At 37.3% G+C, this 15,080-nt stretch overlaps 1 protein-coding gene across 2 annotated transcripts; it reads right to left on the bottom strand.

Annotated features, from left to right (window-relative positions):
- Window positions 1–821: 821 nt before the first annotated feature.
- Window positions 822–12,981, bottom strand: LOC110446955. Of its 2 annotated transcripts, none has more exons than XR_002462523.1 (4): window positions 12,860–12,981; window positions 8,766–8,856; window positions 3,925–5,034; window positions 822–2,145 (listed from the first exon to the last, which is right to left on the bottom strand). XR_002462523.1 is itself a non-coding variant. In XM_021492304.1 (4 exons), exons 1-4 carry the CDS (start codon window positions 12,933–12,935, stop codon window positions 4,512–4,514), a joined length of 396 nt encoding a protein of 131 aa, XP_021347979.1. In that variant the 5' UTR covers window positions 12,936–12,981; the 3' UTR covers window positions 3,711–4,511. The 2 variants fall into 2 exon arrangements, 1 of the variants encoding a protein (XP_021347979.1); XM_021492304.1 differs by lacking the exon at window positions 822–2,145 and having other exon boundaries at window positions 3,711–4,624; window positions 4,919–5,034.
- Window positions 12,982–15,080: the final 2,099 nt, after the last annotated feature.

Below are 15,080 nucleotides of genomic sequence, written 5' to 3' on the forward strand. Positions count from 1 at the left end.
CAGTAGCATGCTGGGATGAAGGGCTATCAGGTTTGTACAAATAAATTACCTTCAACTATACTCAATGTCACAAGGGTCAAATTTATTGAAATTTTAAACAACTTCTGAATAACCAAAAGGTCCAGGGTGAAAATATTAAGCTAGTAACATTCAGGCATGAGGGGCTACAAAGCTTGACCTTCACCAATATTCAAGGTCACAGGGGTCAAATATGTTCAAATATTTAAACTTTTTCAAAATAACACAAAATGCAAAAGATATCTGACCAATAGCACGCTCACATGAAGAGCTATCAGGTTTCCATGTGAATGACCTTGACACACTTTCAAGGTTACATTTTGTCATGTGTGCCTAAATCTTAAATAGTCATCTTCTCAATTAACAAAAGGCATAGGTTGTTTGCATTTTGCCAGTTGCATTCTGGGATGCAGGGCTATACAATTGTTTACCTTAAAGACCGAAGTTTTACTCCCATGGGAGTAAAATTTGGGAGTGTTAGATTATAAACACAGGATGGGGGCCCCCCGAAGGCCTTATTGCTACTGATAAAAGCCACACCTGTTATGTAAGATTAGCCTCGGGTCATAGCTGTTGCGGTCAGACTGCTGTCTACTCACACAATGAAAACCGACTTTGTAAATAAAATTAACACTAAGGCAAAACTGATTTAATAATTAAACTCACATGTAGCATTATAACTGTAATACCAGTAATATTTACTGAACTGTGCATTTAAATATAGTATAGGAATAGATATATATATATTGAAATCATAGGAGATTTTGTTTTAAAACGAAACTATATATATGCGAATTCTTGAAATAAAAAGAAGAGAAAAAAATCAAGAAATGAGAAGTATTGGAGTAAATACCAAAACATCCTATGCATTTTTTCATAATATCTAGAAACGTCTATATACATCGCACATGGCAAACACAACAGCTTTCCAATCAGTAGCATCAACTCATAGCTCAAAAAACTGCCACGAAATAATAATGCCCCTTAAAAAGGTAAAACAAAATGTCATATACATACCGTGTTGATCAATGTCAATATGTAAATATATCGTCCAAACAATGGGGTCTCATACTTGTTTATGATTGGTGTTTTGTGAACTTGGTAAGGTTTTTTTATCCAGGTCAATTTACAAATAAAAACTTCATTTGAGTATTCCATATATTCCACGTGTACACAAATGTTCCCTTCTTGTACACTTTTTTGCCTTTGTGGTGTCTAGGTCCAATGTTAGGCACAAGCTGGGCCTCTGGTGGATTCCAAATACTGCTGTAGGGCCTATCTACATTTTCATTCCAGTGACGGACACCCATACGACTTCTCCGGATATATTTTCATTCCTGAATGCAATTCGTTTGTCTTGAAAAAGGTTCAAATCATTGTTGAATGACTCAACGTAGAATGTGTCCATGGCCATGATGTAGTCTTCTGGGTTCTGGTATATTGCACTTTTCTGGATTGCGTTGCGCAGAAAAAGCCTTTGGGTCCTGGATGATCATTTTTGATTGCTGGTGGTTGGGGTATGTCCTACAGTTTTATTTTTCTGAGCAACCAGTGTGCACATTTTGATATTGTTCAGACTTTGTTGGTGTTTTTGAGCATTTCCCTCACATTCTCTGATGCAATAATGCACATGAGTTCTTTCTTATTGATGACACTTTGTCAGAGAGTTGTGGGTGCAACATACATGTACACACCCTGGCATACATGGAGACACGACCTTAAATGATCTTAGCCGTTAATAGGAGGTCAAAGCTGATAAAACCAAACCAACATTATATACATCACTTCTCTTTATATTGTCATCATTTTGTTCATTTGCAAAGAATTGAAATGAAATAATGACTTTTATGAAGATAGAAAATGAAACGACTGAAAATATTTCGAGGTTTAACAGTATAAATATATTATCATCGATATTCAAATATAATATAAACGACGCCCGCTTATGAACTAGACCTTTTTAACACGTTGTACACACTAACAAAACCAATAAATTTCAGTAATACATTACCATCATAGATCGTCAACGAGCCAGCACTTATAAAAAATGGTAATATTTCAACTTCGACTCCACTGTCGCCGCTACAGATACCACTTTCGATTACCAAAGTGCAGTTCTGGTTTGGGCTAAAATAAACAAAAAGACATGTTATCAATATGCATTTCGGTCCAGGGTAATCGCTTCGGTCAAGATTAAAGCTCGATGACACACAGTTTTGGTGGTATTTCATGAAGTAAATAAACCCTATCCATATATCCTCCAATCGAGCCGCATTACAATGGATTTTTTTTTTTGATAACGAAGTTGCCACTTAGAGAAACGCCGTATATGGACTCTATTATTTAACATTTAAATAGCATAGCGTGGAAGGTAATCGGAGAAAATCGGAGAAAAACGTGTTCATAACGAAACTTTGATTTACATGGGAGGTGTCGTCGATGCATCAGAAGACGATTTCTATGCTGGAACAGATGGTCATATGTTTTCGTTTGTTTTAAACTCACCTGGCCCAAAGAGCCTAGTGAGCGAATGCTGTGGCCCGGCGTCAAGATTTTACTTAACTAATTTCTTAATAACAAAAAGACATAGGGTGAGATGAAACGCTACCAAGATTGTTTAAAAAAAAATGGCCATCCATATTCAAGGTCACATGGGTCACATATGTTGAAATTTTTAAACGACCTCTTCTGATTAACCAAAATGATCAGGGCGATGCTATTTATCCAGTGGTATGCTGGGATCAAAGGGTTACAAAGTGTAGTCAAATTAATTACCTTCACCCATAATTAAGGTCACAGGGGTAAAATATAATGAAATCTTTAAACGACATCTCCTGAATAATCAAAATGATCGGTGTGATGATATTTGGCCAGTAGCATGCTGGGATGAAGGGCTATCAGGTTTGTACAAATAAATTACCTTCAACTATACTCAATGTCACAAGGGTCAAATTTATTGAAATTTTAAACAACTTCTGAATAACCAAAAGGTCCAGGGTGAAAATATTAAGCTAGTAACATTCAGGCATGAGGGGCTACAAAGCTTGACCTTCACCAATATTCAAGGTCACAGGGGTCAAATATGTTCAAATATTTAAACTTTTTCAAAATAACACAAAATGCAAAAGATATCTGACCAATAGCACGCTCACATGAAGAGCTATCAGGTTTCCATGTGAATGACCTTGACACACTTTCAAGGTTACATTTTGTCATGTGTGCCTAAATCTTAAATAGTCATCTTCTCAATTAACAAAAGGCATAGGTTGTTTGCATTTTGCCAGTTGCATTCTGGGATGCAGGGCTATACAATTGTTTACCTTAAAGACCGAAGTTTTACTCCCATGGGAGTAAAATTTGGGAGTGTTAGATTATAAACACAGGATGGGGGCCCCCCGAAGGCCTTATTGCTACTGATAAAAGCCACACCTGTTATGTAAGATTAGCCTCGGGTCATAGCTGTTGCGGTCAGACTGCTGTCTACTCACACAATGAAAACCGACTTTGTAAATAAAATTAACACTAAGGCAAAACTGATTTAATAATTAAACTCACATGTAGCATTATAACTGTAATACCAGTAATATTTACTGAACTGTGCATTTAAATATAGTATAGGAATAGATATATATATATTGAAATCATAGGAGATTTTGTTTTAAAACGAAACTATATATATGCGAATTCTTGAAATAAAAAGAAGAGAAAAAAATCAAGAAATGAGAAGTATTGGAGTAAATACCAAAACATCCTATGCATTTTTTCATAATATCTAGAAACGTCTATATACATCGCACATGGCAAACACAACAGCTTTCCAATCAGTAGCATCAACTCATAGCTCAAAAAACTGCCACGAAATAATAATGCCCCTTAAAAAGGTAAAACAAAATGTCATATACATACCGTGTTGATCAATGTCAATATGTAAATATATCGTCCAAACAATGGGGTCTCATACTTGTTTATGATTGGTGTTTTGTGAACTTGGTAAGGTTTTTTTATCCAGGTCAATTTACAAATAAAAACTTCATTTGAGTATTCCATATATTCCACGTGTACACAAATGTTCCCTTCTTGTACACTTTTTTGCCTTTGTGGTGTCTAGGTCCAATGTTAGGCACAAGCTGGGCCTCTGGTGGATTCCAAATACTGCTGTAGGGCCTATCTACATTTTCATTCCAGTGACGGACACCCATACGACTTCTCCGGATATATTTTCATTCCTGAATGCAATTCGTTTGTCTTGAAAAAGGTTCAAATCATTGTTGAATGACTCAACGTAGAATGTGTCCATGGCCATGATGTAGTCTTCTGGGTTCTGGTATATTGCACTTTTCTGGATTGCGTTGCGCAGAAAAAGCCTTTGGGTCCTGGATGATCATTTTTGATTGCTGGTGGTTGGGGTATGTCCTACAGTTTTATTTTTCTGAGCAACCAGTGTGCACATTTTGATATTGTTCAGACTTTGTTGGTGTTTTTGAGCATTTCCCTCACATTCTCTGATGCAATAATGCACATGAGTTCTTTCTTATTGATGACACTTTGTCAGAGAGTTGTGGGTGCAACATACATGTACACACCCTGGCATACATGGAGACACGACCTTAAATGATCTTAGCCGTTAATAGGAGGTCAAAGCTGATAAAACCAAACCAACATTATATACATCACTTCTCTTTATATTGTCATCATTTTGTTCATTTGCAAAGAATTGAAATGAAATAATGACTTTTATGAAGATAGAAAATGAAACGACTGAAAATATTTCGAGGTTTAACAGTATAAATATATTATCATCGATATTCAAATATAATATAAACGACGCCCGCTTATGAACTAGACCTTTTTAACACGTTGTACACACTAACAAAACCAATAAATTTCAGTAATACATTACCATCATAGATCGTCAACGAGCCAGCACTTATAAAAAATGGTAATATTTCAACTTCGACTCCACTGTCGCCGCTACAGATACCACTTTCGATTACCAAAGTGCAGTTCTGGTTTGGGCTAAAATAAACAAAAAGACATGTTATCAATATGCATTTCGGTCCAGGGTAATCGCTTCGGTCAAGATTAAAGCTCGATGACACACAGTTTTGGTGGTATTTCATGAAGTAAATAAACCCTATCCATATATCCTCCAATCGAGCCGCATTACAATGGATTTTTTTTTTTGATAACGAAGTTGCCACTTAGAGAAACGCCGTATATGGACTCTATTATTTAACATTTAAATAGCATAGCGTGGAAGGTAATCGGAGAAAATCGGAGAAAAACGTGTTCATAACGAAACTTTGATTTACATGGGAGGTGTCGTCGATGCATCAGAAGACGATTTCTATGCTGGAACAGATGGTCATATGTTTTCGTTTGTTTTAAACTCACCTGGCCCAAAGAGCCTAGTGAGCGAATGCTGTGGCCCGGCGTCAAGATTTTACTTAACTAATTTCTTAATAACAAAAAGACATAGGGTGAGATGAAACGCTACCAAGATTGTTTAAAAAAAAATGGCCATCCATATTCAAGGTCACATGGGTCACATATGTTGAAATTTTTAAACGACCTCTTCTGATTAACCAAAATGATCAGGGCGATGCTATTTATCCAGTGGTATGCTGGGATCAAAGGGTTACAAAGTGTAGTCAAATTAANCGCGTCATTCCATGCTTGTACTGGGGACCAAATGATACTCCTTTTAATAGTATTTTTACCTGTTTACCAGCATGCCAAGTGTCATTCGATTTTTCTGTGGCATGGTTCTCCCGTATTTCTCATTAGCTTCAATGTGACAGTTTTTGCACAGATTTGAGTGTTCAGTGACAATCTTTGCCGGGAGCTTTACAGATGAAATAGCTGTAAGAAAAACTGGTTGACCAACATCCTCTCTGTCTGCTTGAATATAACCAGAAGTTGTAGAAATAGTCTGTTCTCTCATCTCTTCATCATTATCATCATCATCAAGTATTCTTTCACATTTCATCGTCTCTAGTAAGCTCTAATGTAAACCTCTTTGGTCTTCCAGGTTCCCTGTTCCTTCTTTTATAATTTGCCTTTTCACTTTTCTCTGCTCATCATTTATCATATCTGTTAGCCATTATGTGTCTACGGGTTGTTACAAAATGAATAGATTGGTCAAGAAGTGTAAGAACACTATCCCCATTTATCCAATAAAAGGTTAAATATCGTTGAGTTTAGTTTAGTTTAATATATTGAGATTAATTCGATTATCTTCCTGTCTTACATTCTCCTGGTGCATCCGGTATTAATTTTACACAGTTACATAATATGACATAATATGAAATGTCGACTAAGGATTAAACCTCCTGTTGATAAATACATTCTACAGAAAATACAAAGTACATCTTATGAAGAAGTAAACAAACATACACAGTAAACACAACATAGAATGCCTTGGCCTAACTCCATCCTAAACAGCTTCATTCAGCTACCGTTCCCTTTGCTATTTGAGATATCTTGACCATTCCATTGGACAGATCTCCTGCTAAATATTTTCTAAACCAGTACAAGGTAACATGGCCGACAGTGAAAGAAGACATCTTGTTTGTCTTTCGTTGACAAGAGAAGAAGAAGAAATAATAAAAGGGAATTTTACAGTGCATGGTTGGGATTTAATAAGGGCAACACAGCATGACCACATACCTGTGATACAAAATACAGATACAGGAAATAATAAAGATGATGAGGAAGCTGGACCAGTTCTGTTGACGCAAGGACAACCTGAGACAGCTTCAAGTGGTGACAGTGAAAATTTAGCTGCAAATTATCATGGACGGTTAAGCGATACCGAGGGTCCACATTGCTTCTGTGACAGATGTGTTGTTGATGAGACCAATAGACAATGGTGGTGTCCTGAAATGAACGCTTTTCCAAATAGAAGGAATAGACAATTACGAAATAAACTCTACAAAAGAATTTTGGCCATTTTGAGTATTAGAGGTGCATGGACAGATCAACGGTACTTTTTGAGAAAACAGAGGGCACTTGAACCAATTAGAAAGTATTATACCTGGCATAAAAAAATATAATGCCAACTTGTGTATTGAATGCAGTTAGAACGTGGTACCCCAAAACATCAACTGAGGAATATGTTCGACATTCACGGGGCAGTGATTAATCAATACTTTTTGTTTAGTTTTTGAAACCTCAACCTATGGATTACTTTGAAATATAACTTTGGAATTACAGAGGAAAGAAGGCAATTAATGCAAGTAAGTGAGCATGTTTAGTTGATTAACAACAAGAGCTGACCAGTGACCTCAGATAGCCTTACAACGTAGACAGTCAATGTCAGTTAGGAGCTGTTACTCCCCTCACTGTTTGAAATTGGAATAGCCTAAAAGTACCAAATTCAAATATTAAGAACAAAAATAATCTTGATTATTAAGAAAAGTGATTTCTTCAGAGTAGGATTTAATAAATAAGCACAATTTTATCTTCACACCTGCCATTTTTTGGGTAAAAATATGTGGTTATTCAGACTAAAAATTCAAAAAACGTAGAGGAAGTGAAACACTTCTGCTGCATTTTAAAGTTGTACATGATCTGCCATGCTTTCGTAAGGTCCACTATTTATAGGTGAGCTCGGTCTTTCATGTCCTTGTTTGTTTTTCGAGGTTACAGGGGTCAAATTTGTTTAAGTCTTTCAACAGGTTCTTTTGATTGACTTCGAATCAAGAACTGATGTTTTGCCTGTAGCTTTATTTCAGTCCACTTTTAAGATTACAACTGTGAGATAAATTCCAGGTGAGCGATGCAGGCCCATTGTGGGTCTTGTTATCGTATCTTATACCAATAGCGTTATTAGCTCGGCTGCCTTATTGGCAAGTCAGCTTATGCCATTGCGCAGCGTCCGTCGGTCAACTTTTCCTTTTAAAACACTATTAGTCCTGAACGGCTTAGTGGATTTTAACTACATTTGGTCTGGAGCATCCTTCGGCCGAGGCACTCAATTTTGTATAAACGTTTGGTGTGGCCCCCTTACGGGTAGAGGGGTCGGGTCCAATAGGGGAAAAGAGGTAAACCTTGACAAGTTTTCTTCTACCACAGGGATTAAGGGATTTTATTACAATTTGATCTATAGCATCCTATGGCAAATGAGACTCCATTTTGTATACACGATGGGTTTGGACCCCCTGGGGGCAGAGGGGCGGGTCCAATAGGAGAAATAGAGGTAAACCTTTGAAATCCTTCTTCTTTAGGGATAGGGGGGGGGGGGTATCCCAATTTGGTCTGAAGCATTCTTGGTCAAAAAGGACTCAATCTTGTATAAAAGTGGATGTGGCCCCTTTGGATGCAGAGGAGAGTGGCTAAAAAATGAAATTTGAGGTTTAAATATTTAAAAGCCCTCTCCTTCTGAACAATTTGAGGGATTTTATTCAAATTTGACCGGAAATAACCTTTGTCAAAGGGGACTAAAATTGATAATTAAAGGGTGTAAACCCTCTGGATGCAGAGTTGCGGGGCCAAATAGGGGAAGTTGAGGTTTAATTCTTCAAAACAAATTCTTCTGTGCCATTGGAGGATTTTAGTAATAAGACTAACTTCCCATAGTTTCATTATTATCCAGTTGAGCGATACAGGTCCTCTGGGCCTCTTGTCTTACTTGGTGTAGAAACTTAAGTCAAAACAAAGCATAATCGTTTTCTGTTAATAGCATGCTTTCTCATTGGTTAAGATTTAATGACGTATTACTCCTGCGTCATTTCTAGAAGTGATACCTGAACCATATGTCGATGATAACTTCAGTGTAGTTTTCTGAAGACGTCACATGATTCAGTGTTCCTGTGCATATGCTCGATGAATCGGCCCCTGAAAATACCGAAAAGAAAGTCTTTTGAATAAGACTGTCCAAATGTTTGCATATCTCTTCAAATTATAAGTAATCTTTAATGAATCATCTAATACAGCCAAACATGTAGAAACTAAACACCTGTATTAAACCACTTCCCGCCTATTGCGACCTTATTGATCACCCGTGGATTTTCTCTATCTAACTAACTTGTATTCAGTGCTCGGGCCCTTATTCATGAAGGCGTTCTCATGCAAAAGCATCGATTAGGTGTTCAAACCAACTTTCTTGTAACTCGCTTTAAACCATGACAAAACGATCAAAAAGTCAACCGTATTCAGCATTAAGTCTCTTCAATTGTTTCCAAATTATTGAGAAAATGAGATTTTTATTATCAAATTCTCAGATACGGGCTTTGGTGTCTAAACGTGATAAAAAAAAACTTAATTCTAAACGTCATTGGTTTTAATATTAGTCCACGGTGAAATTTCTCTATAGACGTTAGATAGAAAGGCAATGCGAATACCGGGTAACTGGAAAAAAGACTCATCGGTGTAACCTTTCATCAAAATGCGGGAAACGCTCACCCAGCCGTTTGGCCTTTCACCAACATACCCTGCCTCCGTACACATATACACATGCACGCTTAGTCCTTAACTTACCTTAATAAGCTGTTGATGGGACGTTAAACAATATAAAATCAAACCTAACCAAACATATTATGATGTACTTTTCTGAGGTTTAAATCACATTCAAATCTCGTTTTTATCTCGTGTAACGTGTGTTCAAGCAATTTAACAAATAAGGATTTATTCTAAAGCAAACTTGCATCCGAAAAATCTGTTTAAAAACTAGATGCCTATTGTTTGCAGAACTGTTTTGAAAATGGTTTTCTTGTACTTCACTCAATGCCAAATTTGACACCAGGTAAATCACTAAACGTTTTGCTTTGCGAGTTTATAAAATTCAATATTACGACAATAATATGCAACAAAGTGGAAAATAATAAATTGTTGATATTTAATTTTTTAGCTATGCCATACCGCAAAGTCCGTCGTCCGTCCGTCCGTCCGTCCGTCAACTTTTCCTTTAAAATGCAACTAGTCCTGAACAGCCCAGTAGATTTTGACTAAACTTGGTCTGGAGCATCCTTAGTCAAAGAGGACTGAATTTTATAGAAACAGTGGGTGTGGCCTCCCTGGGGGCAGAGGGACGGGGCCCGATAAGTTAAATAGGTAAAACATTTAAAATCCTTCTTCTACCGTAGGTATTACGGGATTTTTATCCTTATTAAGTCTGCAGTATCCTTTGGCCAAGGGGACTCAATTTTGTATTAACAGTGGGTGTGGCCCTCCTGGGGGTAGAGGGGCGGGGCCTAGTGGAGGTAAACCTTTGAAATGCTTTGTCTACCATAGGGATTAAGAGATTTCATATTTTGTCTGGAACATCGTTGATTTAAAGGGACTCAATTTTGTATAAACAGTGAGTGTGCCCCCCTGGGGCCAGAGGGGCAGGCCCAAAATGGACATATATCAAATTTGTTAAGCTTTTCTGTAGAAATGACAGGGTTTTGTCCAAATTTTGGATGTAGCACCCTTGGGTGAAGGGGAACCAATTTTGTATAATTCCGTTGGGATGAAGGTATTTTGACCAAACTTGAACAGAAGCATCCTATGGGGACGTGAAATCAATTTTGTATACCTGGTAGGTCCGAACCCTCTCCCTAGTGCCTGAGGGGTAATTTAGCAAATGCTTCTTCTTCTGTAGGAACGAGAGGATTTTTTTCCATATTCGGTCTAAAGCATCCTTTGGTGAAGGTGGCTCAATTTTGTATAAACGGTAGGTGTGACCCCTCTGGGAGCAGAGGGGCGGGGCCTAATAGGGGGAACATAGCAAATTTTTCAAAATCCTTCTACTGTACGAATTACAGGATTTTGTCCAAATTTTGTATGAAGCACCTTTGGGTGAAGGGGAACCAATTATACTAATTGGTAGGTCTGACCCCCACCCCATTGGGACAGACAGACGGGGCACAATAAGGGATATAGAGGAATAGCCTTATTCCTCCGATGGGATGAAAGTATTACTTAATTTGAACAGTAGCATCCTATGGGGAAGGGAAATCAATTTTGTATATAAATGGTGGGTCTGAATCCCCTGGGGGCAGAAGGGCGGTGCCAAATAGGGAAAATAGCCTTGAAATCCTTCTACGGAATGACAGGATTTTGCCAATACAGCTGTATTTGGTCTAAAGTATCATTGTGTGAAGGGGCCTAATGTAGGAATGCCAGGATTTTGTCCAATTGTATATACATATAACACCTGACTAATAATGTAATACATGTACACTACCAGTAACATCTGGTTATTTCAACTCAATTTTGCTAAACATTTCCAGGTGAGCGATACAGGCCCATTGGGCCTCTTGCTATTTGGTGTCAATGTAAGGTTTTTTGATTTTTGACCCCGCAAAATGTGAAAAATAACACATCAGATCTATTTTTTGATGACATCTTATAAGTAAATGATGCAATTAGCTAGTTTCGTCTCATTTTTTGGACATGTGAGCTTATGCCATGGCGCGTCGTCTGTCGTTTGCCCGTCCGTCAACGACGACTTCTGAAGATACGAAAGGCCTGAGGTAATGATATTTGGCCAGTAAATGCAAGTGACATTGACCTATACGTTCAAAGTCATGTCCGTCATGAGGCACGATCTTTATATGGCTTTAGCTGTTGCTAAAACGATAAACAATAACAACAAACAAAACCCTTCAACACACCTAACTCCTTTTCCCCCACCAGCATCGTGTGTTTGAGTTCAACAACATTTGCACATGAATATGCTCTTGCCCTACGTATATTCTCATGGCCACATGGATCAAATAACTGAAAACCTTCAACCGCTTCTGAATATCCAATCAACCTAACTTCACAATAGTTGGCCAACAACTCCATGTAACAAAACAAACAGGTGACGATACAGACCCTTTTTGGCCTCTTGTCTTTAACCTGTTATAGCTAATGCATTTTTTCTTTCTATATTTTCTCACTCGATAACCGTACAATGATCAAAAGCATATGAGGACCTACAAAATTGCACCTGGTCTCCCGATACAATGAACCAAAGCAAGCAAAAATAACGCATAGTGTAATTTATCAAGTGTTGCAAATACTGAACACGTTTTAAAGATGATACAAAAGTAAACATTACCGAAAATTAGCAATGTAAAAAGTTATACAAGACTCATCAAATACCTTCAACGATGGTATTTCTACTCCAATTTCCCGATATGTCCACTAACTATCAGTCTTAAAATTACCAGTTGATTAAAATCAGGTAAAGACCGTTGTCTAAGTACATTTTTCAAAATATGTCTAACCACTCTTTCACACTCGATCAATTCGTGTTAATAATACATGTTCGGTGTATTGTATCTGGATACCCGATGTGTACATACATTTTCTCTGTATCATTGTAAGTACGGCCCTATCACATACAAGTAGGCTTTCTAAGCAAGGTCTAAGTCGTTATCAGTGTGATTAGAAATACTTTTATGGGTCTGTAAAAGTAGAGATAATTCGGATACTTAACATTCGATATTTACGATTGACAGTTCACCACGTTTCGTCGTCCATCTTGTTGTTTTCACATTCGGAACCTAGTTACGTAACCGTAAGTGTTCCGAGTAGCTTTTGCGCGACTTTTGCACGTGCAAAGTCCCGTGTTTCTGTCTATATAAAGCGTTGGTTTTGTATAGTTCGTCAGCCAGAAGTAAAGTCTTCGTAAGACTGTCTGACTCACTCTTTCTCTCCTTCTTTCTAGGACTCGTTAGGTAAAAATGTAGAAGTTCCTACAGTACTCAAATATTTCGAGTGGAACTGTATGAAAGTGGAAGTAATTTTTCTATAAAAAAAGAGAAAAGACTCAATGATATTTTAAATTACAATTTAGTCAAACGTCGAGTAAGAGCGAAGCAAAGCAGAATCTTAATGTTAATATTTAAATCCAATATTTTCCTACCTTCAAATAACGTAATCAATACTATCCAAATGACCATCTTGAACAGAAGAGGAATAATTCCATTTTGATGAAGCATCTTTTAAACTACGATGCTCATATAATTCGTGAGTGTGATCGTATATATTTTCATCAACACTTTTATATATGAGGCTCTTAGGGATGCGTGAGACCCTTGAGGGGGAACCCTGTTCTCTGAATATCAGCTTTGGGACATCATAGTTTTATTCAAATTCCCTCAAACAAAGCATTACGTTATCAATATGAGTGCCCGGACAGCTGTTTTTTTCTCAGAGTTTCCAAATAACTATTTTTGATAAATATTTCAAGTATCACGTCCAGAAAGAAGAAAATATCACCAAATATTTGCAGAAAGAAACGACGGTGCCGCCATTGTGACCTTATGTCAATAAACTATATACATTTTGGGCTAATGATTAAACGTGGAAGGCCATGGGTTCTGTTCCCAGGCCAGACTATACTGAACTCCTTATAGTAGTAGTTATTACCCATTTTACGTTCACTATTTAGGGGAATAGCAACAACTGGTTCACCCATTGTCAGTATAATGTGACTGGATGGAATATTGTGCTGGCTGCCTTCGGCATATTGTTCTGTATTAGCAATTATCTCATTTATTCACTCATTTTGTTTTGACAGGAAACGATTTACATACTATTAATGCACTATTATTCCTGTGACACATTGTAATATTTTGGTGTATTGTAATAGAGACGAACTTATGTACCGGTGCTTTTAATTGGGTGATATTTGTTTATAAATGAGCATTACCTTCAAGTGTTAATAATTTAAAGCATTTCAGCAAAATATTCTAGAATTTAGCCTCGGTTGCAATACGTACGTTTTGAGGAAAACTGATAAAATTACGTTAGACTCAACTATGATTTTAATCGACACATATTGCCCCCCTCCTGTGGGGCCTTACATAGGGCTAAAACAACTTCTAGTCTTTCCCAGAGGTCAGCGACACTTCCTGTCACATTTAAAATGCAGAAATCTAGGCCATTAGCAGATGTCAGCGACAGTGTGAATTACTAGTACTTCAGCTTTCTACAATCCGTGCACGTGTATAATTGGATATAATTGACCTGAATTTTCTAGTACAATTCCACATAATCGGAATTCCACTCGGATGACTTGTTTTTGTGTGACAATAAAACAACCACTTGGGACATTCCGTTAAACTCTTGTTTGACGGGAAGCCTGAAGTGGTTTCAGAATTGTCGAGTGTGACAGCAACTTGAATTCTGCTATGAATGATAAACGAGGCTGCATTTTGAAACCCAAGTACTTTACACATTCTGTCATAATTAATTGTTTGATATGCGCTCTTAAAAATTAAAGATTAAAGAGTTAAGAGCGCTGCGGCATAGTTTATTGAGAGGCAAGTTAAACATACATATGCGTGTCAAGTACTTTAATTTTCCTGTTTTATATGTCTTAAATGTGCTTCAAATGTATAAAACGGCTTATACATTTACTGATAAATGTTTATTAAATATCACAATGCATTCGTTTAATCAACGTTTTTTATTGCAAGCTTGATCAACCCCTTTCCCAGTCTCGCCTTCTTACATTTGCGGGATATTTTGGTCTGTTGGAAATTAATAAATGCAAGCGCATGGTTATTCACAAATAAAAATATTGTTACATCAACGACGTATTAGAATTGAACAAAATACATACCAAAATGAAAAAGCCTGTGATGGTTATAAACAACTTGTATGAACCAGCTGAAAGCCCTTCAATATATTATGTTTACCTAAACAAGAACGATAATTGGTTTCTTTGTGACGGAGCCACTGGTTTGCTGAGTTTTTATTATACATACATTACTTCATCCATTTCTTCAGTTTATTAGTCCCCCACCGGGAATCGGAGGGGACTATAGTTTTGCGTCGTGTTCCTCCGTTCTTCCTTCCTTCCGTCCTTCCGCTATCTTGTCCGGGCTCTATCTCCTACACTACTTGTCACTGGATATTTATACTTGGGGTATGAGTTCACCTTGGTGAGGCGGTGTGATGTGAATCAAAAGTAGGTCATTCTGACCTACATTTTGACCTTTGACCTTCATCAAAGAAAAAGTGTGTCTGCGCTCTATCTCCTACACTACTAGTTACTTGAACCTCTTGCTTGGAGCATGGGTTCACTTGCATTGAAGACGAAGCATACATAGTGTCACCAGATGCAATTTAATAGTAAA

The sequence above is a fragment of the Mizuhopecten yessoensis genome, unplaced genomic scaffold (assembly GCF_002113885.1).
Source record: "Mizuhopecten yessoensis strain PY_sf001 unplaced genomic scaffold, ASM211388v2 scaffold3079, whole genome shotgun sequence".
Lineage (NCBI taxonomy): Eukaryota > Metazoa > Mollusca > Bivalvia > Pectinida > Pectinidae > Mizuhopecten > Mizuhopecten yessoensis.

Coding starts and splice junctions, on each gene's coding strand:
- LOC110446955 (XM_021492304.1), bottom strand. CDS start 12,935: ATGCTTCATCAAAATGGAATTATTCCTCTTCTGTTCAAGATGGTCATT. Junction 5,035..8,765: donor ATCATCGACATATGGTTCAG/GTATCACTTCTA, acceptor TGTTTATTTTAG/CCCAAACCAGAACTGCACTT. Junction 4,625..4,918: donor CTCGTTGACGATCTATGATG/GTAATGTATTAC, acceptor AGATCATTTAAG/GTCGTGTCTCCATGTATGCC.